This window comes from Tinamus guttatus, unplaced genomic scaffold (assembly GCF_059628265.1).
Source record: "Tinamus guttatus ecotype Peru unplaced genomic scaffold, ASM5962826v1 Tinamus_guttatus_pri_ptg000366l, whole genome shotgun sequence".
NCBI lineage: Eukaryota > Metazoa > Chordata > Aves > Tinamiformes > Tinamidae > Tinamus > Tinamus guttatus.
In genome coordinates this window covers 1,486,146-1,510,689 of record NW_028288900.1, presented here as the reverse complement: position 1 = coordinate 1,510,689, position 24,544 = coordinate 1,486,146, and the positions used below count along the sequence as shown (strand labels likewise).

General features: G+C 41.2%; 1 protein-coding gene across 1 annotated transcript in view; it reads left to right on the top strand.

Moving 5' to 3' along the window:
• The window catches only part of NKAIN2 (sodium/potassium transporting ATPase interacting 2), a 275,617-nt gene extending 255,477 nt beyond the window's left edge, over positions 1-20,140 (top strand). The window contains exons 6-7 of the mRNA XM_088530309.1: positions 16,825-16,906; positions 20,068-20,140. Coding sequence (XP_088386435.1) covers positions 16,825-16,906; positions 20,068-20,140 — 155 coding nt within the window. The remainder of the gene's footprint in view (positions 1-16,824; positions 16,907-20,067) is intronic.
• Positions 20,141-24,544: the final 4,404 nt, after the last annotated feature.

Below are 24,544 nucleotides of genomic sequence, written 5' to 3'. Positions count from 1 at the left end.
ACGCAGCCTAGCAGAGATGAGCAGTAACGGGTGAGACTAGAAAAGAAGCCGAGCAAGCTGCAGGTGCCAGGCAGGGGCACGCTGCAGATTTTAACCAGAGCAACACACGAGCATTGCTCGAGAGCTGAGAAAGTGCCTCAGCCTCCATCAGGGTAAAGCCTCGCCTGCAAGAAACAAAACCAAGTTGCTGTTAAGCTACTTGAGCTGAATGAGCTTTGTTCCCAAGTAATTGGTACAAGCTGAACGAATAACCATTTCTCCGTTCTTTATAAGATTTTATTAAAAGAACAAATGAGCAAGGATGGAATTAAGCAAACATTTCACTGAGATTAACCTGCTGTAACCCCACTAAAGGATTACGAAGGGAACAATACAGTGATCAAATCAGGGTCATAACTAAGACTGAGTCAGCAAATGCAGGGGTTTAAATTACTCACAAACCAAATGAATCCGGCAGCAGGCCCTAAATCAAAGTATAAGTCAAGCGCTAGCTTTCCTGAGGGGGAAAAAAAAAAAAAAAAAAAAAAAGCTTTTGGTTAATTCTGCACTGAGGATTAAAGAGGAAGCGATTTTCCTTTCAGTTACGGTCCCGAGCAATGCTCTGCACAGGCCAGGCCAGAGCATCACTCACCCCCAGGGATCACACAGGGGTGTTTTTTTTCCCCATTTCCTTCTGCTGTTGGCAGTTTGTCCCTCCCAAAGGTCTGTTCTGCATCGTGTTCCCTGCGGCTGCACAGGGACACAGCAGCCTGGAGCTTGGGGAAGGATGAGCGAGGACGGGTCCCGGCAGGGCGCCCGCCTGCTTAACACTCTCCTTCCCGCTCGGGCTGCTGCAGTGACGAAGCTATTGTCATCCTTACCTCATTAACATTATTAGCTGCAGCAATTAAAAATAAAGCATGAAAATGTCGACAGCTATCATTACTTGGAGGCATTCGGCAGCTGTAAACTTATCAGAGCTCCTCATTTGTTTTCCAAAATTGTATTAGGCCTCCGTTTTTCAAAGGCTGCACATTATTTTTAATAACATTGAAATGTTCATTTAATGTGCATTTCCTCGCTAGCAATTTGGCTCCCTGCTATAAGCTGTTACTGCCCTAGTAAAGCAAATTCAAAGTATTTTTCAAAACATTATTAAATATGCAGATATTGGTGGAAAACTCTGGAATATAAGCAATAAAGCAACATCTTCCTAGGGCTTTTTGTCTGTAGGCAGTTAAAAAAGGAACCTTGGTTACCCAAGTGGCAATTCAGCCCTCTCTGTATAGATCCAGTTGATAGATAAAGGATTGGGTTGTTATTAGAAGGACTGCCCAAACTAGGGAGGCACCCCAGCCCAAATTACTATCAAAAATTACCAGTTTAGTACATGTCTCAAAGTGAGACCCTAATTCAGAAGGCTATTTTGCAGTCCCAGATAGGAGAAAAAAAATCTTTATTCACTAACCATAACACAACATCAAGATAATCAGAGAAATATGATTTGTCTGACTGCTCCTAGAGCACCACAAGGCACTGCCAGGGTGCTTGCAGGGATCCAGCTTGCAGGTACCCTTTCTCCCTCTCTCTTGTCATTGTTTCCAGGTAAACTGCAAAGCAAAAGAAATTACAGACAGGTTAAATAGATGTTTTTCTTCATATCCTCTTGAGCTCAGCTTTTGGGGACATCTGACATAGTACTAATCTCTAGACAACCCTTTAAAATGATTTTACTCCCCTCTGTGAAAGCATGCATTCAAGGTTCATTCTTTTTCCCTCAAAAATGAAAAACATTTAAGGATACTGGACAGTGGATATCTACCAGTGAGCAATGCAGCATAGCAATTGGCAATATACTCAGTGCCAAGCAATAATCCATCCTGGGGTCCTATGCCTGACCTGGGATGTATCAAGGTAGTGGCAGAGATTTTCTTTTAAAAGACATTAAGTTCATTAATTTTGAAGATATGAATTTTGACAAGCATATGGGATAGGTAGAAAAATATTTCATTTTTACCTCTGTTACAGACTTCCTTTCACTTATGGGCAGGTTATTTAGCCTCTCTATATTTCTGTTTCCCATATTTAAAATGGGAAATAATGATAGGTACAAACTCACAGGCATGTTGCTTCATAACTTTGAGCTTCTGGGATGAAAGATACTATTGAAGTGCAGAATGTGCTCAGGTATCACTTTATTTCTGTGCCAAATGCTCTTCACAATCTGCTTAGCAAGACATTACAAAGAAATAATACCTCTGCTTCCATCTCTGCTCTCAAACCTCTAAAACAAAGGCAGAGAAACTGCTAAGCAAATGTTCAACTATTAATTCTGCTTCTTTCTTTCCCTTGCCTTATTCTGCGAATATGGCTGTAAATTCTGACATGAGGATGATGAAGCAGGAACGAACCAGAAACTAGGGCTGAGGGGGAGGGTGAAGCTGACTGAAACCACTCCTCTTTAGTCAGGCTGGGCTTAAATGCGGCTCTGGAGACTTAGTGCCCTAGTAAAGCAAATTCAAAGTATTTTTCAAAACATTATTAAATATGCAGATATCACCTGGCAGGATGGTGATGCCTCAGCTGTGCTCTGTGTAAGCTGCAGTTTACAAATGCACAGTTATCTGTTGCAGTTGCCTAACAAAACCTAAGGAGGGAGATACTTTTAGCCCAGTATGCTATGTCCAACAGAAGGAGCAGCTAATGCTTACGTAGATATATATTTGCCATATAGGCATCTAAGAACAAAGTGAGTGCGTACAGATATTTCCCACACAAAAAAACATCTATTAGTACCTTGAGGTTCACGGACTTCCTTAGACAGAAGTTATCTCATTGTCTTTAACTGGGCTTTTCTTCCTGAACATATGCGCCTGCCTACAAACTAATAACATTTTTATCAAAGGCATCATTCTGTGGGGAGGAGTTCCTTAGCTATACATTTTGTTCCTTTTTTGGGGAACCAACCATTTATTTTTGTATTGTGAAACATTGAATGATCATCCTGTCTTCAGGATCACCTTGTCCATGCTAGCAAAGATTTTACCACCTGCCCTCCTTACCGTATATGGAAATACTACAAATCTTGTTCTCAGGAGGGAGTTTCTGCATCTTTATGTCCTCAAAATAACAGAAACACAATCTACCATAAAGGAATAGCAGTGTCAGCAGAAGAAGCACATCTGCGTTTTTTGGCCCCTCCATGATGACACAAAATTGTCAAGGATGGGATTCATCTCACCTGACTAAAGTCATATATAATTAGGACTGTAGTTTAAACTAATGATCGAGTTTGCTGTGGCAGTCAATAGAAACAGGAAGGTAACTCCAAAGAACAATTTACCCTGTGTTAGACACCTCTCTCCCAGTGGGATGAATCACTAGTCTAATTTGTCTGGTTAATGCTAAAACAAGCCTAGACAGTCTAAGGAAGCCTTGAAAAAACAAGCCTAGGAAGAAATAAAAGCCAATATCTGAAACACAGTTTTTCTCCAGCTGTTGAACCGGTCATTCCCAAGTCATTCAATGAAGAGACTACGAAAGCTGTAGCTACATTTGAAATTTATCAAATCGTTTTTACTCTCCAATTTACAGCCCACGGCTAAATTAGAAGCTTTTTTGTTTGCTTGTTTCATTTAGTGGGGTGACTGCTACGCGAAATAAGAAAGCCAAAGGGAAGGAGATAGGATGCCTTCACCTGTCAGGATGCTGCAGAACAAGACCTTTGAAATCGATGCCACTGCCTCATATATGTCATCCTAGAAAGAGCAGGCTTGCAGAACTGCAGTGCCACCAAGAACATTGAGGAAACGTCCTAAGATGTCTCTTAGCAATAGCTGGCTCCCGCGTCATTATTTCCAGTCATGTCGTGTCTTGGAAGGAGCCTTTTACAAAAACAGAAGCTGGTGTTTAGCATCTCATTCTCACTGACGCAGAACATAGTCCCTCTGCATCCCAGAAGGCTCAGCCACTAGCTAGAAAGCACATGCCAAAAATGTCTGAGCAGCCGAGCACTGGGCTGAAGCACAGGGGGGAAAGGCTGTGACAGGGAGATATGACAACTAAAACAGGCTACACTTGACATGCAAATAGAACTGAGCAGTCCCGGTGTCACAGGGCCTGGCAGAAATATGCAGCCTTATCCACGATCATTTGGCTCCGCGGTGCAGAGAGGGAAACAAACTTAAAGCTCTGAGGAGGTGCAGTTTGTTTAAATAATAGCAAGTAATTAGTCTGAAGACAAAATCAGTGATGGCATTTTATAATTACAATTAATTTAAAGGTTAATTTCCTTTGGTGCTAAAATCTTATTTAAAACATTTACCAGGAAAGGAAATTAGGATGTTACTATCAAGATGCACAGAGTACTTCTGGGAATCCATGCCTATTATCACTAGAAAATTAGGTTAGACTTAAAGTGGGAATTTCAATTCATTTTAGTGTATAATAGATAGTGGTCAGGGCCTTGAGTCAGAAAGGCTGCTTGGGGTAGACTGTACGATTTGCATTTTCTTTGTTTGTGGGATTAATTGCAAATGTTGCCAACAAAAGGGTTGGGTTTATACATGAACAAGCTTGACATGAAAAGAAAATTGGTTATGGATTGCTGCCTTCGTAACTAATGAAGTTGATACTCAAGGAATCCCTAGGAGAGAAGAATGTGGTATGAGGCAAAATATATCAATAAAATTGCACAGGGGAAAAAGGTGCCATTGCTGGCTCCATCTATGTTAATTCCCCTTCTCCCTCGCTGCCTTCCTTGCCACTCCCCTTGCATCCATCACCACCTCCCATGGGGATTGTCAAGCTTGAGTTTAAAAGATGTCTAAATAACATAACAGAGAGCTTGAAGGAAGCAGCATTTCCATTCCAGCAGCTCATCACAATGGGATACTGCTTAATAAAATCAATGCATTGTAACAGCTATGGGGATCCACCCACCTTACATTGTTTTTTTAACTATTCCTCACCCATGTTTGGTCTTTTTAAGAAGGACATATCAAAGAAGCATTGGAAAAGATCTGTGCATTTTAAAAGGGAGTGAACAGTTAACAAACTTTTTACCAAAAAAAAAAAAAAAAGAAAAAAGATGCATTTCATACCAGAGCATTTTAAAATTATTACTTGTTATCTCATGAATTAATTGCTTGAGGAAGGGAGCAAAATGAAGTCCAATGCATATAACAAAACCTGACTTTGCTTTTTTTTTTTTCAAATTGGTAGTAGAAATGAAGTAGAAACTAGAGACAGTTCTGACAACTAAAGCCACAAATGAATTGAAGAAATTCCCAGGATGTTGCCACAGATGAATAGGAAGCAGTCTTTCCCATCCAGCAAAAGGTTTGAAGGCTTAAAAATAAAAAAATAAAAAATAAATTTTAAAAAATTCACATTTAAGAGAAGTGGAAGTGTTAAAATTTGAGAATCTTTGCAAAGTGAATATTGAATGGAAAAGGGGGCTCAGGCTATCACACGACTGGAGCGCTGCCATGGAAGGCTATATGCTCTTTAGGAAGGACAGGCTGGGAAGGCGAGGTGGTGGAGTTGCTCTTTATGTGAGAGAGCAACTGGAATGCATGGAGCTCAACCTGGGAGTCGAGGATGAGCGAGTTGAGAGCTTGTGGGTAAGGATTAGAGGGCAGGCTAATGTGGGAGACACTGTGGTGGGTGTCTGCTACAGGCCACCTGACCAAGACGAGGAGGTTGATGAGGCCTTCTATAGGCAGCTGGATATTGCCTCACGGTCGCAGGCCCTGGTTCTCATGGGGGACTTCAACTACCCCGACATCAACTGGGAGGACAACACAGCCAGGCATAAGCAGTCCTGGAGGTTCCTGCAGAGCGTCGACGATAACTTTTTGACGCAGGTTGTGGAGAAGCCGACGAGGAGAGGTGGGCTACTGGACCTCGTGCTATCAAATAGGGAAGGCCTAGTAGGAGATGTGAAGGTGGGGGGTAGCCTCGGCTGCAGTGACCATGAGTTGGTGGAGTTCAGGATTCAACGAGGAGGAGGCAGGGCTGTAAGTAGCCTTGCGACGATGGACTTCAGGAGGGCCAACTTTAGCCTCTTCAGAGAGCTCCTCGGTAGAATCCCATGGGCTAGTGCTCTAGAAGGCAGGGGGGCCCAAGAGAGCTGGTTAGTTTTCAAGCAGCACTTCCTCCACGCCCAGCAACAGTGCATCCCTGTGCGTAGGAAGGGAGGCAGAGGGGGCAGGCGACCTGCGTGGATGAGCCGGGAGCTTGTGGCAATGCTCAAGCAGAAGGCAGCGGTATACAGAATGTGGAAAAAAGGACAGGTCCCCTGGGAGAAATACAGGAACGTAGTCAGGGAGTGCAGAGATGCGACAAGGAAAGCTAAGGCACGTCTGGAAGGCAAGCTGGCAAGGGACGTTAAAAATAACAAAAAAAAACTTCTTCAAATACATTAACAGCAAAAGGAAGATCAGGGAAAACGTGGGTCCGCTGGCGGACGGGATGGGCACCCTGGTTACAAATAACACAGAAAAAGCAGAGTTGCTCAATGCCTTCTTTGCTTCGGTGTTTACCAAGGGCAGTCCTTTAGAGCCCCAGGCCCTAGAGACAAGAGAAGAAGCGGGTGGAGAGGAAGACTTGCCCTGGGTAGAGGAAGATTGGGTCAGAGAGCACCTAAGGAAACTCGATACCCACAAATCCATGGGCCCTGATGGGATGCACCCCAGAGTGCTGCGGGAGCTGGCAGATGCCATAGCTAAGCCGCTCTCCATCATCTTTGAAAGATCCTGGAGAACGGGGGAGGTGCCGGAAGACTGGAAGAAGGCCAATGTCACGCCAGTCTTCAAAAAAGGCAAGAAGGAGGACCCAGGCAACTACAGGCCAGTCAGCCTCACCTCCGTCCCCGGAAAAGTGATGGAACGGTTCATACTGGCTGTTGTCTCCAGGCACATGGAGGACAAGAAGGTGCTCAAGAGTAGTCAGCATGGATTCACCAAGGGGAAATCTTGCCTGACTAACCTGATAGCCTTCTATGATGAAATGACCGGCTGGATAGACGAGGGGAGAGCGGTGGATGTCGTCTATCTCGACTTCACCAAGGCTTTTGACACCGTCCCTCACAACATCCTCCTGGGCAAGCTCCGGAAGTGTGGGATACATGAGTGGACAGTGAGGTGGATTAGGAGCTGGCTGGATGGCAGGGCCCAGAGAGTGGTGATCAGCGGTGCAGAGTCTAGTTGGAGGCCTGTAGCTAGCGGGGTCCCCCAGGGGTCAGTCCTTGGTCCAGTCCTGTTCAATTTATTCATCAATGACCTGGATGAAGGCACAGAGTGCTCCCTCAGCAAGTTTGCTGATGACACGAAACTGGGAGGAGTAGCCGATACCCCAGAGGGCTGCGCTGCCATCCAGAGGGACCTGGACAGACTGGACAACTGCGCAATGAAAAACCTCATGCAATTCAACAAGGCCAAGTGCAAGGTCCTGCACCTGGGGAGGAATAACCCCAGACACCAGTACAGGCTGGGGACCGACCTTCTGGAGAGCAGCTCTGCGGAGAAAGACCTGAGTGTCATGGTGGATGACAAGTTGACCATGAGGCAGCAGTGTGCCCTCGTGGCCAAGAAGGCCAATGGGATCCTGGAGTGCATTAAGAAGAGCGTCTCCAGCAGGTCGAGGGAGGTGATCCTCCCCTCTACTCAGCCCTGGTGAGGCCGCATCTGGAGTATTGTGTCCAGTTCTGGGCTCCACAGTACAAGAGGGATGTGGAGCTTCTGGAGAGAGTCCAGCGCAGGGCCACAAGGATGATCAGGGGCCTGGAACATCTGCCCTATGAGGAGAGGCTGAGGGAGCTGGGCCTGTTCAGCCTGGAGAAGAGAAGGCTGAGAGGGGATCTAATCAGTGTCTATAAGTACCTCAAGGGAGGGAGTGCAGAGGACGGTGATGGTCTCTTTTCAGTGGTGGCCACTGATAGGACTAGAGGAAATGGCCGGAAACTGAAACACCAAAAATTCCATAGGTACTTAAGGAAAAATATCTTAACAGTGAGGGTGACAGAGCACTGGAACAGGCTGCCCAGAGAGGTTGTGGAGTCTCCTTCTCTGGAGATCTTCAAAACCCGGTTGGACGCAGTCCTGTGCCACGTGCTTTAGGTGTCCCTGCGTATGCAGGGGGGTTGGACTAGATGATCTCTAGAGGTCCCTTCCAACCCTAAGCATTCTATGATTCTATGATTCTATCTGTTTGGTTTAATTCTGTGGAAAGACCTCGTATAGATTTACATCACTTGATAATACTTTGAGGTAAACTCAAAACTAGATTTTGGAAGCAAGTCCTACCGAATTGACCTCTGGAGGGACCTTCCTCCCTGTGCACTGGCTGCCTCCAACTCCAACCTACAGTGAGCACAGACAGAGAGGGCCACTAGCCCCAGCGGACTCTGAGCCCCCTCGCCTGCCCAGGATGCCTCAGTTCTGTTTTTCTCTGCCTCCCCATATCCAGGCAAAACGAGTAAGAGCAATGTGCATAAGAGCTCTGCGTGTCTGTCTGGTCCAGTCTACCATGGAAGATGCTACCGGTCGACCCTTTAACCCTTTTCAACATCCCTGAAAATTACCCTTGCCCACTGTCTTTTTGCCTCCTCCACTGAGAGGACCAACGTGAGCTGCTAGCAGTTTCCTAGATGTCTGGAAAATGACTTTGTACTAAATTCTTTTTGCCTGCACGTCTTTTTCTTCTTAGTTTTCCTTTTAAATATCTAGATGGGTATTCTTTAACCTTGGGTTGTTAGTTTCATAGATTTGGGCCTTAATTCTCCACTTTGTTGCACCTATTAATGACTTTTATTATAATTTATTAGTGTGCTGGTCACACTTGGAGACCACTGACCCAGACATTTTCTTTTCCTCTCTCTTTTATTTTTTTCCATCTCTTTATCACTTGCCCCTAGCAATAAACTAGCTCAGAACAATCTTTTCCTAACAATTCCTTTTATCAGCTCTATGATAATTCAGCCTAACCTATATTTTCTTTAATTCTTAGGATAGTTTGTCAATCAAAAACTACTTAAGGGCTATATTTTTTGCTATGCACTCAAGCATAAAAATGTGGAAGTAAATGGCTATTAACCAGCAGTGCCCAGGTCTGTCTGGGTTAGAAGAAGGATATATCTGCAGACTGTTAATGTTCTTGCAGCTGAGTGTAGGTATTTAACAGGCTCTGCTGCACGACTCTTTATGGAGCCTGGGACTAGCCCCACCGCAGGTTTGCATAAGCTTTGCAAAGCCTTGCAGCAGTCAAACAGCAACCTACCTTGCCGCAGCCTTATTCCCTGGTCTATAAGCTTGACAGGTGGTTTGCTGTGTTTATCAGGTCTAAGTGGCAAATTTGACAGCTACAGTCCAGCAGTTCTCTTTGCCGCGCTGGTGCTCCAGTCATTTCCTCCTGGCTCACGGCTCTTGTTGTTACCTGCTCTATCCCAGTCCTTGTTTCAGCCTCCAGCCTCCTGCTCCTCAGCCCGTGTTTGTTTATTCCTGATTGCTTTCACCTTGGTGCCTTTCTGCTCAGCCGTGGTCCTGGCTCCTGCCCCACCGTTCTTGTCCTTGGACAGTCTTGTCATGCTAATGTATTGCTCTGCAGCATGGTCTTCCTCATGTCCTGCCCCAAGCCCCTGCCTTTGACCCATTCCCTTTTCTGTTTGTGAATTTGAGACATTTTGGGGCTTCTCTAGTTTCCAAGCTTCCACCACCTTCCACTCTGGTATCTTCTACTGAGTACAACTGTGATCTTAGCTCCTCTTGCATTTGCTGTACGCATCCCCACTTGGCCCTATTCAATGGGCAAAGCAGGTCAAAACCCCTGAGTGTAACTCTAGACAGGTGGTGCCACCAAGTGGCACTTATCAGATATCAGCTGCCTGCATATATTTCAAATCCTACATCTGGTCTCTAAAGGGATTGTTTAAAGGATCATCCCTTTGAGCCAGGGATCAACAGAAGCAGAACACCTTGCAGGCCCTTATCCAGAGGCATGGACAGGGATACCTTATCCAAGGACATGGTAGGAGAAGAATCTGGAGAAAAAAGCCCCAGTGATAGAAAAAATGAGAGAATCCTTTGGCTATTATGTAAATAAATGGCACTGTGATAATGTCAGTGCTACAGAACTTGAGTGAAGAAACAGAAATTTGTGTTCCCTTGCTATTCTTGAGGACATTATAAGGCTCAGAAGTGTCAGGAAACTGCAATTTAAAAGCTGAGCTTTTAGTTTCGCCACACAGGTGGAGTGAGCTAAGAGACAGTCAGTGTCTGTTTGGCAGAAATGCAGCACATACTATTCTGCAAAAACTGGAACATGTGTCCAAGTCTAACCCCTTTCAGACTCCTCCTTTGTCCCATCATTAGGGTCAGACACATTTTTTATAGACAGATATTCTCCTTTTCCCTGCTTTCTCAATACTCGGCTCTATCCTGTTTTGTGAGTTTATATTGCTGTATACTCAACCCAAAGACCAATAACATTTGATTATCACTGTAAACAAGCTTTACGGAGATGTATTCACACAACCCTCCTCTTGTGTGCTATATTGTCTTATTGCCACCAGGCCATGCTCACAGCGTGTGAAAGCTAGAGCACTAAAGGGTTTGGAACTTCTTCACCAGATGGTGAGCGAGTGGTGGGAAACTGGCAAAGCTGCAGGAGCATGAATGTCCCCACGTGTTCTTCTATACTTTTCTTCCAAATTGTATTTTACTGATATTTCCAAGTATGTCTTTTCCAAAGTTAATAAAACCAAGCCTAATTTTATTTCACTTCTCTTTCTTTTTTTCCCGAATTTGGCTGGTTATTTCTAATTTTCAGCATCAGAGCACAACTCTCTCTTGCCTCAGCTATTCACTTCTGTAGCAACAGTCCCTTCAGTGAAATTATTAGCCATTAGCCAGGTTTGTTTGCTTTTTCTCCTCTCTCCCAGCTATGTGTGCAATAGAGTGCCTGGATGTGGCAGTGAAGTTTAATCACTGCAGTTTTGAGGCCCAAGTCCAGAAAGAACAAATCTCTGGCTTCCTCAGCCAATGTGCAGGAAGTTTAATTCTGCACGTGTTGAATGTATCACATGGATACCAGATATTCTCTGTTTGGAATATCACATGGGAAATATATTTGGCTGTGAAATGCATCTGCAGAAAACATCCATGTGGACATGCACACATGCTCCCCTGGTAACTAGCACTTATTAAATCTTGACTATGTGTAATATAAATCTTTAATAATATTTTAGTGCTTCAGGTTCATAAATGTACTTATGGCCTACCAAGATGTCAAGCAATGTAAAACCATGAAAGCACCATTTCTTGGAGGTTGCACTTGTGAGCACTGAACTACCAGTACTCAGATTTGGATAGGAGCAGGTAATCAGACTACAGTCCAGGCTAAGTGTGAGGGTCAGCATACGAGAAGTAAAATGGAGGAAAGTAGCTCCAAAAAGTGTTTGAAGCTATCAGGAGAGAAAAAGGAAATGGGACAAGCAGGGATAAAGGTTGGGTTGTAGGGTTTTTTGTTTGATTGTTTTTTGTTTGATTGTTTGTTTTTTAAGAAGGATTTACTGGGAGGGGAATGCACGAAAAGAATCAGGAGAGATTGTGTTTGTGTGAGATGAAGGCTGGGGTCAGAGTCAGTGGAAGAAGTGAAAGTTTTACAAGAGAAAACTGTGGCCATGAAAAGAGAGAAGGGAAAAAGAAGCAAAAAAGGGGGAGGGATGTTCTCAGACTGATGGGCTGAGAAAAGAAGGACTATATTATGAGCTTTAGAAGTTGAGAGAAATTGTATGCAAAGAAAGAAGTGGATGCAGGAGGAGCGGAGCACTCTAGGAGGTGATTGGAGATTCTTGGATGCAACTAACAGAGCTGGAGGGGCCAGGCAACAAGGAGATGGAAGAATTGAAGGGAGAGAGGAGGAATCAGTGATAGAAGTCAGACAGGTTACTGAATTTCTACCAGAGGCATTTTCGCTTTTAAAGAAGGAGCTGTGGGCAGGAAGCGGATGTTGTGGTGAAGCCAGGGTTGAGTGTTGGCAATATATATTCACTGCAGTGAGAGGTATGGCCTTGTGCATCAAGGGCAGGAAAGGGGGTGTTGGGAAGACAAACAGTAACAGCAAAGAGACTGAAAAAGGAGAGGATCTGAAAGCAGACAAGAAGTCATCCATGCTGGAGGTCACAGGCTGGCCATGTACATGGCTATTTCCCAACCTTTCCTTTTCATTTTCATTACAAATAAAGCCACTTTTCCCCTGCTGTTTCCTGAATTCTAAATTATTTCATATCTAGTCTACACCGATTTTTGCATGCCTGCTAAAATGTAAGGAAACCCATAATGTCTGTCATATTTCTATACCCGTATGCCCTAAATGACTCTTTGGGTCAGATCCTAAGCTAATATAAATTATCACTGCTTCAGTGAAGTAACTGAAGCTATAAAATTATATACTAGCTGAGGACTTGAATCTTTATTCTTCTATATTTGTATTTTACAGAGAAAATTTTCTATGAGGAGAATAGCAGCCAGTGTTCTGATTTCTTTTCAGAATCTTTCCGTTTGCTTTCTACATGAGAATATTGTTACTTTCATTCCACATTTTCTTTTCTCTTTGTCCATCTGTTGGTTTGAGTTTTACTGCTTCTTGGTGTTAGCTTTGTAGAGTGCCTTCTCCCATATGCACATCCGTGCTAATGGGATCTTCTTTTGTGCAAGTGTATCTCAGTCCCTTTATACACCATAACTTCCAGAAATCAGAAATGAAAAACACATTTATGCCTCTCATCCTGTCTTGATATACACTGGAGACAGCAGGAACTGTGACTGTGAACAGAGGCTAAAACACGACATCCCTGTGGGTACTTAGCAATAGAAAATATGCCCTGTTTTGAGCCATATGTCTCAAAAAATGTTTGTGATACAGTGGTAACCACAGTCATACGCGTAATAATCCCCTTAACACCAGCAAAGAAGGAAAACACCCGGGCTGAATTTCTTACTGCAGTTTTTACATATAAACAGCACAGCTATTATCATATTTAAGGCAGCCCAGCTAGAGAAATAAGCATCTCAGCAGCCAGTATTTCAAATGAACAAGATCCTGTATTTGTTTATATATGTATGTGTGCTTTTACTAGGGCAAAACATGACAAAAGAGGCAGTTCTGATAACAGTGACATGTAAGATGAACGTAAAATATTGTAGTCAAAAAATGTGTTTGATGGATAAGGTTGAAAATGGAAGCATCTGTAGCACTTCCGCTAATAAGCCTTATTTTATTCATCTCATGTTACTGCTGCCAGGAACATATCAGTTCTATGACACTTTTAGTGACCTTTCAGGCACAGTCAGGATAAAATGCCTTCAGAAAGGGCAGCATTTTGCATGCTTTAAGAAACTGGCTCAGAGTCCACAGGGAGCTTTTAACACAGTCTGGGCACCACAGGCTTTGCAGTGCTAACTGAGAAATTGCCACCATGAAGAAAAGGAAAACTTGCTGCAGAGAAAGTACTGAAATCCTTTTGCATTGGATTTCCCACTCTATTATCTACCTTCTCCTTTGCCAACCTTGCAAAGTTTGTTGTTGTGTGTAAGAAGCCACTATATGTTTTTACAAGGTCACAATAATATCCTCTGCCCTGCCATCATCGGGTTATGCACGTGGGATCTTCTACTGTCAGCTTAAAGCAGAAATGTGTCTACAAGCCCGTCCTGTTTGTCGCTTTACAATCTGGCTTGTTAACACTTTGTGTTCACTTTGTGCAACAGAGCAAAGACACAGTGCCTACAGAAAACACAGGCACCCATCCTTCTCATGTGCCCACAAACTCCTTTCACTTCCAGAAATCTTTTTATTAATATATTAGATTAGCTTTTTTTAAGATGACCCCAAAAACACCCTTAAGACATTACACTCTATGTCTGCCAAACCAAGGATGCATGTCCAAAAACTTGTAATAATGATTTACTGGTTGCTTGAAGGCTCTTGGGAAGCTCACAAAAATGCAAAGCAAGGCAAATAAGCTCCATAAAGTGGCAAAACTTGACACCTGCCGAACACTCAGTCCAACACACATACTTTCGGACCTGTCTTGGCAGAGGTCAGGAAGAGGGAAAAAAATGGGAAAATTGGACAAAATCCAACAAACCATAGTTAAAGCAAAACCTTTCCATTCTTTTTGCAGTGATATTTGCATTTGAATAAGACTTTTTTTTCCCAGCCTAGCATTTCATTCAGCAATAATCCAAAAGGAATTCTTCATTTCAGCTTATAAACTTAATATGCTTCCAATGACATGATTATGTTGTCCTAAAGTTATTCTGATGATTATAGATACTGCATAGGTAGGAAGACGTAAATGGGATTTATCCTGATTTTACCAGGACTTTGATCCTAAGAAATTTTTGTAAGCAAGTCAGGGTAGCACAATCAAATAAAATCATCATTAGTTGTATTCAGAATTGTATATAAGATTCGATTACCAATCAGCTGGGATGACATTTCAAATGGGATCCCAGTGCGATCCTAGTAGTGAAAAAATTCTCTTCATTATTTTGGTTAACATTAAGAATGCTTATATATATACATATTTAAAAAAAAAAAAAAGTTAAGATGAAGCCAGATTGGAAGGAATTCAAGTACTTGTGAAGATAGGATTAGAACTCAAATGATCTTTAGAAGTGGCCTGAAATCAAGAAGATGAAACCCTATAAAGAATACAAATAGCTTCCTGGGGAGAAGGAGAAATCACATATATATATTCAGACAAAATAGGAATTAACTGGCTACGCTACCACTGGTGGCAAAAAGTAAATATATATATATATGTATGTATATATGTACGTATACATATACATATGTATTCCTCTTTTACATATATATATATGTATACCTCTGTATAAAGATAAAAAAGAAAGAGCTGAGGCATATTGGTCTCACAGCATGGTCACTAAGCATGAATAGTATGATGCTATTGTGAAAAAAAAAGTTAAAAATTGCTATTTAACATATTGTATCCAAGAACTATGTGGCAATTCGTACCAATTATTCCTGATTTGTGCATCATATTTTAAAAGAAATATAAGTGGTCTGAGGAAGGATCAAAACAGAAAATGTAAAGGTTTGGAAAATATGGGTCATGAGACAAAATTGAAAAAAGTAACTGGGCTTAAATCTAGAAAAGATAGATAACCTGAAAATACTTTTCAAAAAATGCTAAAACTGGTTATAAAAGAAAAAAAAAAAAAAAGATGGCTCATTTGTCTTTGTGTCTATTGGGAGAAAAGACGAAAAGTAGAGAAGTAGTTAATTTACAGGAAATTAAATTTAAATTAGACGTTAGTAAGTTAGGAAGAGGGAGAGGCAACAGAGATAGACTATAGGAACTCCTTCATTAGATATGTCAGGGATTAATTTAGTAAAACATCATTCTGGGACACAGGTATTTTTAATACTGACACAGAGCCTAGGACAGACTAAGCGACTTCCTTGGGAAAATTTCCTTCCCCTGTGGCCAGGGAAGAAGGTAGAAGGCAGTTTCAACACGAGCGTGTTAGCAATGGGGATGTATCCCAGCTGTCCAGGTTAGTGTTCTGGTAGCTATTTGCTTGCAAAAAAAAAAAAAGATAGACACAGGGGCGTAAGAATTTGGGTTTTTTGGCACTCCTGGACCACCCCTGAATGCACTGCTCAGTGTGGAGCACATTGAGAGCTAGCTTAGGATAAAGTAGTCTCATAAATGCAAGTAGTAAGGACTCCATCCACTGTGAAAGTTCTTAAATCAAGGGCTGTAAATTAAAGTTTCATGAATTTTTGTGTGAATTTTACTTTACTTTAGATCCGTAAAAAATTATTTGATACTAGAGATTTTTTATTCTTTTTTTTTCACTTCTGATGTACACATAGCTGGTCTGGTAGTAGGAGTGCCCAGACTTGTGAAGAAGGCACGTCTGTATTGAACTCTTTGTCTTTTTTCTCTCACGGTAAAGTTTAATTCACGTCTGGTATGTAAGAGACAGTGTTTCAGGAATGAGAGTTGCCCACAAATAACCCCCCAAAGCCAGTACCTGGGTGCTGGTGCAAAGGAAGCAAAGGGCAGACTTTTATCAGTGCGAAGAATGTGCTTCAACAGAAAAGCAGGGGTCTCAGGCTCAGAGGAGATTGAATCACCCTGGAAATTGCTTAAAATAAACATGAGAAGACCACTGGGAACTGGCAGTGGTGTGAATTAATAACATCCCTCTCCAACTTTCCTACAGACCTCCGGTGTCTTGAGAGAAATGCTGCTTTCCTTAGATCTGTGAAGTCTCAGCTCTGAAGCTCAGATAAATTGCTCCAGCCCTCTGCTTGTGCATTTCAACCCAAATGTCAGAGCAGGGAACCAGAGAAACCTCTGTCTCTCAAACCGAGAAGGATCAATGTGCTTTCTCCCCTACATCTCTGCACCACAGTATGTCAGCAAGCCTGACACGGTAACCACAGTCAGAGGCAATGCATTCATGCCAATAAATAAATACTTTGTAGCATTTGTAATATCTGAATAGAGCATTGCTTTGTGTGACGTGGTCAAGTTGAAAGAGAGCAATGTGTAGCTCTATCTGACAGATAGATGGCTTTTATAAATCCCTTGTTGTCTTCCTGTGATTAATTTAAAATCATTACTCTGGAGGCTTTGCTTTTTTATTTCATTTCTACCCTTTTTGCACCTCTAAAATTAGATGGTCTAATTTTAAAATTAGATGGTCTAATTTTAAGAGATTATTAAGAGGTCCATCAAAAATAGTCTGTGTGTTGGGTGGCTCTGAAAAGACGTTGCTAATGAAAGCTATTTCTCCCCCTCTTCAGTTGATTTTATAGGTGGATTTGACTCTTACGGCTATCAAGGCCCACAGAAGACATCGCATTTACAGCTACAGCCCATGTATATGTAAGTACTTAACTTCTGAGATATTCTGCAGAGTGCCAGGCTAATATTAAAGGATCATTAAACTGAAGGATGATGTGACTTAAAAATTCAGAATAGGCAGAAGCCTTTTTGACAGACTGAATTCAAGCTATGCTTAAGCAGCAACATTACCCTTCTGTTGCATGATAATGATTTCTTAAGGCAGGATACAATGTGTCACAGTTGTTTAAATAACACTGAGATCTCACCTGATTTTACTCCGTTTTCATTCATGCAGGTTCTACTCAAAGGCAAGGATAATATGCTTTAGTAAAAACTAGTCAGATCTGACTAAAATGAATATATAAAAGTGATTTTTTTAAGACTTACCAAAAGTTCAGCAACCTGATACATTTAGTAGATGCATTTAGCATTCATCACACCAACAAATGTATTGAGTGAGGTACCTGCTTCATTTGCAGTTCTTCACTTTTTAAAAAATTATAGTAACATATCACTTTTGGTACTGCTCAAATAGAAGATTGTATTGTATTTTACCTCTAAGAGTGACAACTCCATCGACTCTCTAGAAATGCAGCCTGATATATTTGGGAATCGAATGAGAAAACTGGATCTCGGTACATGCCCACAGCTGGAGCCTACACTCAGCCACAGACTGGGCCCAGAAATAATGATCTCCCAATATTTCTTGTGTGCCTGCCAGGTGCAGTTCAGAGCAGTCCTGACTCCCCAGATAAATCTTACTCACTTCTACAGTCTTTTGAATTGCTTTTTCCTGAGCATCGCTTGCCTACATGACACAAGTACAGCATGTGATAGTTCACAAGGGGATGATATTTACTTTTTTCTTTTGTTTCTCTTCTGAATATATATTTTGAGGAAAAGAAGTAAATACAGGCAAATAACATCCATCCAACATACTCTATTTATCCTTGAATATAATTGCATTTCTTCTGGTAACTGGAAGAAAATCTGCTAACAGATTAGTGGATTTTTGCATAGAACTGGCATTTACTCATTTATCAGTGGAACGATCGATTCTGTGGTAATGCTTAAGATCAGGCCCTTTGGGAGCACTGCTAGGAGTTTTTTAATAATCTCCAATTACAATAGTGCATATTTCCAATGCTGTTTTAACTCTAGCTTCCTGTCTGTCTGTGCTCAAGTAAAGATTTTTCACCTGTACTTTTGGCACATTTAGAAAATGTTATTTCCTTCCTTGTATTACGTGTGGCTCATAGGTACTTAGAACAATTCTAATCCTATTTCTTTCCCAGTATACTATACCTTGCCATCAACATATGGAGCCCTCTAGCTGAGATATTACCCCATTCTCTTTATGCTCTCAGTGTTTCTTCCAGAACAGCAGATTGCATTTACTGAGCCTCTCCACACTGACTGGAAAGAACACTAGAGCTATGGAAAGGACAAGGCAATATTTTTAAGCTTGTAACTGAGATGGAGAGATACACGATGAATCCACCTAAACTGATTCTGCCTTATTTCACTGCTGCCTTCTCACAAGAGTAGAGGTGATTTTGCTGTCTTGCCTGGAGACAAAAATCAGTATGTAAGTTGACATTATGTCCAATCAACCACAAAAGTATAATCATGTCCAGGCAACAGTCAGAGATACGTCGTGTTTTCCTGTGGCTGTACAATATTTGACAAGGTTCTCTAGAATGGCTACAGTCTGTGCTTAACAGGCTTTTAGTAATTATTTAACATTTAGTAATGCCTTTCTATATATTGTTTGCTGACGAAGCACATCAGGAACGCTTGAATATGTATTCACACTGCAGGTGCTCTGTAGATTTAGGCAGACCGTTAGAGAGCAGAGCAACAAAGCTGAATGTCAAATTAATCAAGCCATGGTTTGATCTGCTTGTAGCAGTGTTTACTGCAGCAATATGTACTGGAAGTCAAAACACACTGATACTGTAATAGCAGCCTATACTTAGTGCTTTAAAGCTTTATTTATTGAGAGGAAGGGTTTAGATCCCCACAGATCTTGTCTACCAAAGAACATCAGTGTTAGCCTTCAGGGTACTCAAGGAGAAAAATAAATAAATAAATAAACTTTACATTACACACTGGCCAGTGTCACCTGCTCAGCATCCCTGGAGGGTAAGCAAATGATAGGAATCATTTAGCATAGAAAGGTAGAGGAGAGATTAGAAAAAACCTACTGCTTTATTAGGTCCATTGCCATACTGTCACAGGTATCCGGGCTATAACTATATCCAAATAATTATTTCCACAGTTTTACCAACTGTTATCATACTTCTTTGAATCCATGGCACGAAATGTGTAGAGGTCTGTGGTAGCTCTCAGGCAGCACTGACATCCTGTTTGCAGAGATGAATTGATATATTCGATAATTCCTAGTGAAAGAATTTCATCAACACAAACCAGCAAGACTAATTTATATCCAGGGAAGTAAAAATCAGTTTAACTGCATTATACATGCACAGTTTAATTATTATCCTGAAGGAATGCTAGGTCTTACTAACCGCCAGCACCGTGTTGCAACCAGTTTTCATTTATGTGCTAAAGTTAGCACTTCTTATTGTTAATTTGAAAGCTATGGTGAACCTGCACAAACTTAGGTGTGCAATTAAATAAGTATATTGATTTATTCAGATCCCTCACTTTTCCTTTTCTGTTGTGTCAGGTTTGTTTATTTTCATTTAAGAATTTGACTTTTTAGTTGCAATAGCAGTTAAGCAGCACTCATAAGAATATTTGAACTCAATGTAAATGCTCACAGGATATTAATATGGAGCTTGATTAATTATGTAAAACTAACATAAATAAACAGGACATTTCAGGAAAAAGGAATTATTGAAAGATGCTTGATGCTTAAACTGATTTATGAAGAAGGAAGTATTGCCTATAGATTGAGGTGACTCTCTGACTACTATTTCCTTAAATACATAGATTTATTAGAATCAGACTTACTTTGTTTCTTTTCTCTACGTTTTAGGCTTTGAATTTCTGCAACAGCTCTCCTTCTCATTAACTGTTCCAGTTTCACATTTAAAACACCTTATTTTTAAAGAGTGAAATATATTCAATTTTAAAATATGATATTAATAAAACATTGGTTTGGGGGTGGAGAGTGGGGGATTGTCATGACTTTTATCTACCTGAGACATAAATGGCTATTTTTGTTATTGAAGTGCCAACAGCGTGCTCTGTGCTGTGCAAGCCAAGAAGCCTAGACAGTCCCTTCAAAACGAATACGCTTTCTAGGCAGAACTGCTGCTCGTGTACCTCCTCGCAGCGAGCCACGGCTGGTGTCCAGAACAGCAGCTTGTTGGCATCCTGCGCGGAAGATGCCAGTGCTCATTTCCAGACAGTGGGACAAGAACACAATAAGATGTTGGAAGTCAATTGTCAAGACACCTCTTGGGAGGTGACCAAGGAAGGTGACTAAACACTAAGAGCTCTTCTATGGCACTGACCTTGCTGCACATGAAAAAAATATATAGTTATAGTCGTGTAACAAGACTGCACTGCATGAACACTGTTCTAGAAACAGTAGCAAGGAGGGAGGGAAGAGAGATTTTTCTTCTCTTTTTTCACAATAAACTTGTTTATTCAAAAAAAGTAGTGAGGAAAAAAAGAAAAGTTTGCATGTCTGATACTCATGTCTAATGCACCAGAGAAATTGTTCAAGAGTAGTTGAGCCCTGAAGTGAAGCTTGCTTGCCTTATACACTGTGAAGTCTGAGGATTCATGCATTATATATACATATTATATATATGTCATGCACATACATACACACTTACATGCTCAAACACTTAAATATTCACATATATACATGCCTGTTTATGTATGTCCATGCTACACAAAACTATTCGTAGGTATTACTTTTTCATTAGAGGGTAGTTACTTTGCAGTAGTTTCTGACTATAGGGATCCTAATTTCCTCCAAATGTTGAAGGAAATAATTGGCATTTTTTTGTGTGTGTGCATTTGCCTTAGTAGTATTTCCCATCCATCTCCTCTGTTGTATTTTGTTGCATTTTCATCTGCAGCACACTGGTCTCCTAATCTAAAGTTATAGGTATGTGTCCAGATGACTTCACATACTCTAAACTGAAGGTACCTACTTTATAATTCACTTGAAGAAAAATGCAAAATAAGCAGGAGCTAATGTGTATCTACCACAACACTCAGCATGTCCATACCTTAAAAAAATCTGCTGTGATAATGTTTCCTTGAGTTGGAGTTCCCCAGGCTCGTGTTTGTGGAATTCAGACACCATGAGCAAAACTCATTTGAATAAACCACCAGTTAAATCCTATCTAACAACAAACAAAAAACTTGCGTGTTTCAGATTGTCAAAGTAGAGTTTGAAAATGTCGGTTTAACAATAGCACTTGTTAGTTCTACAGGCACTGTGGCACTCACACCTGCGCACTGCTTTGAGAGTGAGATCACCTGAGCAAACAGCATTTCCTGTCTGCTGGCCTCATCCCACCTGTATGTGATCCAGTTGGCTGCTTACACCTGCTTGCAGAGGGGCACAGGAGCTGCAGGGCGGTGATCTGGTGTGTCTCTGGTGGATTAAAAATATCTTTATTTTCCTCTCTCTCATAGGTCAAAGTAAACATGGGGACTGCTCAACAGCGGCTGGAGGACCTGACTAAGAAACTGTTTCAGGATGGCCCCCTAGGTTCTATAAGGAGCAAAAAAATCCAATTTTTGTGTTAATAAAAAAAAATAAAAATAAAAAAGGCTGATTGAACAGTGAGATAAAAGACAAGGGGCCCATTAAGCCCCTCTTTCTCCCAGGTAGAGAGGGAGATGCCCAGCACTGGCACCTTGGACCTCCTGCCTCCCAGCCCTCCACAACCAGGTGACAGAGGGTCAGAGCAGAGGCACTGGTGCCATCTCCTGGCTCTTCCTTGCCCTGGCCACCACCGCTCCTGCGCATATGGATTAAGACATGAACCCACCCCATTGGGAACTCTTGGAGCCCTTTCGCCCTCCTGGCCGCATCGAGTCTGCTTAGCCAACGTAATGACCTGGATGGCCAGGATGACCTTGGATGGAAGTCACTGGACAGCACGTTGTTTGCCCTGAAGGCTGTACAGCTCATACTTGCCTTAACCCCACTGCGTTGCACCCCGGAGAAACTCGGTGCAAGCTTTCTGAAGCAACGTCCTTTAGGCTCAACATGCTGCTGTTAATTCCGAACGATTTCTAAGTCAGTGGTTTTATCTGTTTTGTTCTGTTTTGTTTTCATGTCAGGGAATAAGGCTCTGTTGCTCCTCGGCTCCGGAGTGACTGAGTAGAAAACTGCCAGCTGTCAGAAAAGTGCTTTACTTTTGAGGCTCCACAGTGGTCAAGATACAAACGGATTATAATGAGAAAAAGAAAAAGAAATTAGATCTTTTGGGGGCCGGGGTGGGGAAAGGGGTAACATAAACTAATAATTGAACCTACTGGAAATAAGCAGCAGAAACAGTGCTTCTTAATCCTGCTGTTTTTATTTATCGCACTGTAGGTGCTTTTATAGCTATCTCTAAATGTCTTTTACTAACTACAGAGACATCTGCAGATTTCTATTGACAAAGGCCAACTGAATATGTACTAGCTATGTTTACTCTTTTATATCTAATTTCAACTGAAAATTCTCTGTAAGTGAGCATTTTTTTCTAATTGCACCATAAGGGAACTACATATTTTATTTTTCATTTTGGTTGGGGTAGGGAAGGGAGGGACTAGTTGAGTTGATGAAATATTGGAGACCTTTTTGTGGTATATTTGGGGGATCTGTTGTGTGTTAGAATGTGTATTTTATCTTCCTGTACTATTGTGGCTGAAAAAAAAAAAACTGTGCTGTTATGTAGTTGGCAACACGATGCCTTTGGGAATTTTGCTAGTAGGTCAATGTGTATATGAAATACTCTGAAATCCTAGGAACATATGTTTTGTTCTAAATTTGATCTGTATTTTCAAGCACTTAGGTGGCTTTCATTAGGAGGAGAGAAGATTTTGCTCAGGCTTCTCAGGAACTCGGATCATCACTGTTTCTTTGCTCAGAAGCAGCCCAGGCACACACACCTATCATACCTTAGGTGATTAAATTTGAGGGCGAAAGGGAAGTTTAGTGCTTGGAAAGGCTTGAGCCCTTTTCCTTGCTCACCCAGCCTTCATGTCCCTGCAGCTTCTGAGTTCCCATGACCTGTGCACTAACTCCACGTATCCATCCCTACACAAACCAATGTCCCTTGCTGTGTTTGCATGGATGCAATGTGTCGCAGACAGGAACTCTGGACAACGACAGAGGAACAGGCATTCACCATAGAAAATAAGATACAGAACATGGTCAGGATCCATAGTTACATTTATTCAGCGAGATTTAATCTATCTATATATATACGTGTATGTGTGTGTGTATGTGTGTATATATAACACACAGGGAAAAAGTAGTGTTAGAGGCTGCATAGTCTAAGAAATGGCTTGTGCATACAGCCAGGAATTCCAGTCCCAAATCCTGCTAATGATTTCCTGCATGAATCAGGCAAGTCACTTCAGCCTCATCCAGCGAAGCATTCCTGGCTGATTTGGATCTAAAATTCAAATTTTCAAACCTGAAATGAGATATCTCTGTTGATTCTTGGCAGAGCTGCTTTATCACTCCTGAAAAATCATGCAACTCCAAATGCAAGGCTGAAATTTTCCATAACCTAAAAAGTTTCTACTTTTATGTTATATTAAATATAACAGATGTATAATATTAAACATCACGTAATGTTTAAGTGTAACAAAAATGTCATACTAGGGTATTTCAGCTTTCCCTGTATAAACTTTGATCCAAATCCTATTTCTATAAAATTCTTTTAGAGAATAAAAAGGAAACAGCTTAGGCACTTACTGAAGCAGTGATCCAGTTTTCAAAGGGTTTTTCATACTTTTTGTGTTTTCTCTCAAAATGGCATCTACTGGTATTTAGTAATATTAGAAGTCAGACAATTTACTGAAGTGTCTATACATAGCTTTTAGGTCTAACTAATTTACAAAAGTTTGGCCTTAATTTCTCTGTTGCTTAGTCTCCCCACCTATAAATGGGGATAATACACACCTCACCAGCTTTTTGTGAGGTTTGAATTCTCAATGTTTGTACAGTGCTTAGGAAATAGGAAGCACATATAACTATTAAGTAATGCAATGATAAATGTGTATTCATATAATACATATAGAATAGATATACACACATTCACATACACGCTGTATATATATATTGATATATACACACATATATGAAGTTGGTATTCATAACCCTGCTTGAGTTGCAGTTAGAGCACCACCATTATAAAGAACTTAGGACTGTTGACTACTAAATAAATGGTTAGAGGACACATCTCTTCTGGAAGCAGTTCAGAGCACAGTAGTGTGAGAATATCTGGATGCCATTTTTGGTTTGTACAGTTGTATCCTCCTCAAAATCCAGTAAAGAATGTTATTTTTCTAGGCTGGCTTTTGTTATAAACTTAAATATTCAGAAGGCAAGAGATACAATCCAAATGTGTCTTTTTTCTTTTCTTTTTGCATTTGTTAATTCTGAATGTATTTTTAACAAAAGTGATTTTTTTGACTAGTGTAATTTGCATTTAAAAAATAAATGGAAAAATATAGGTTTCC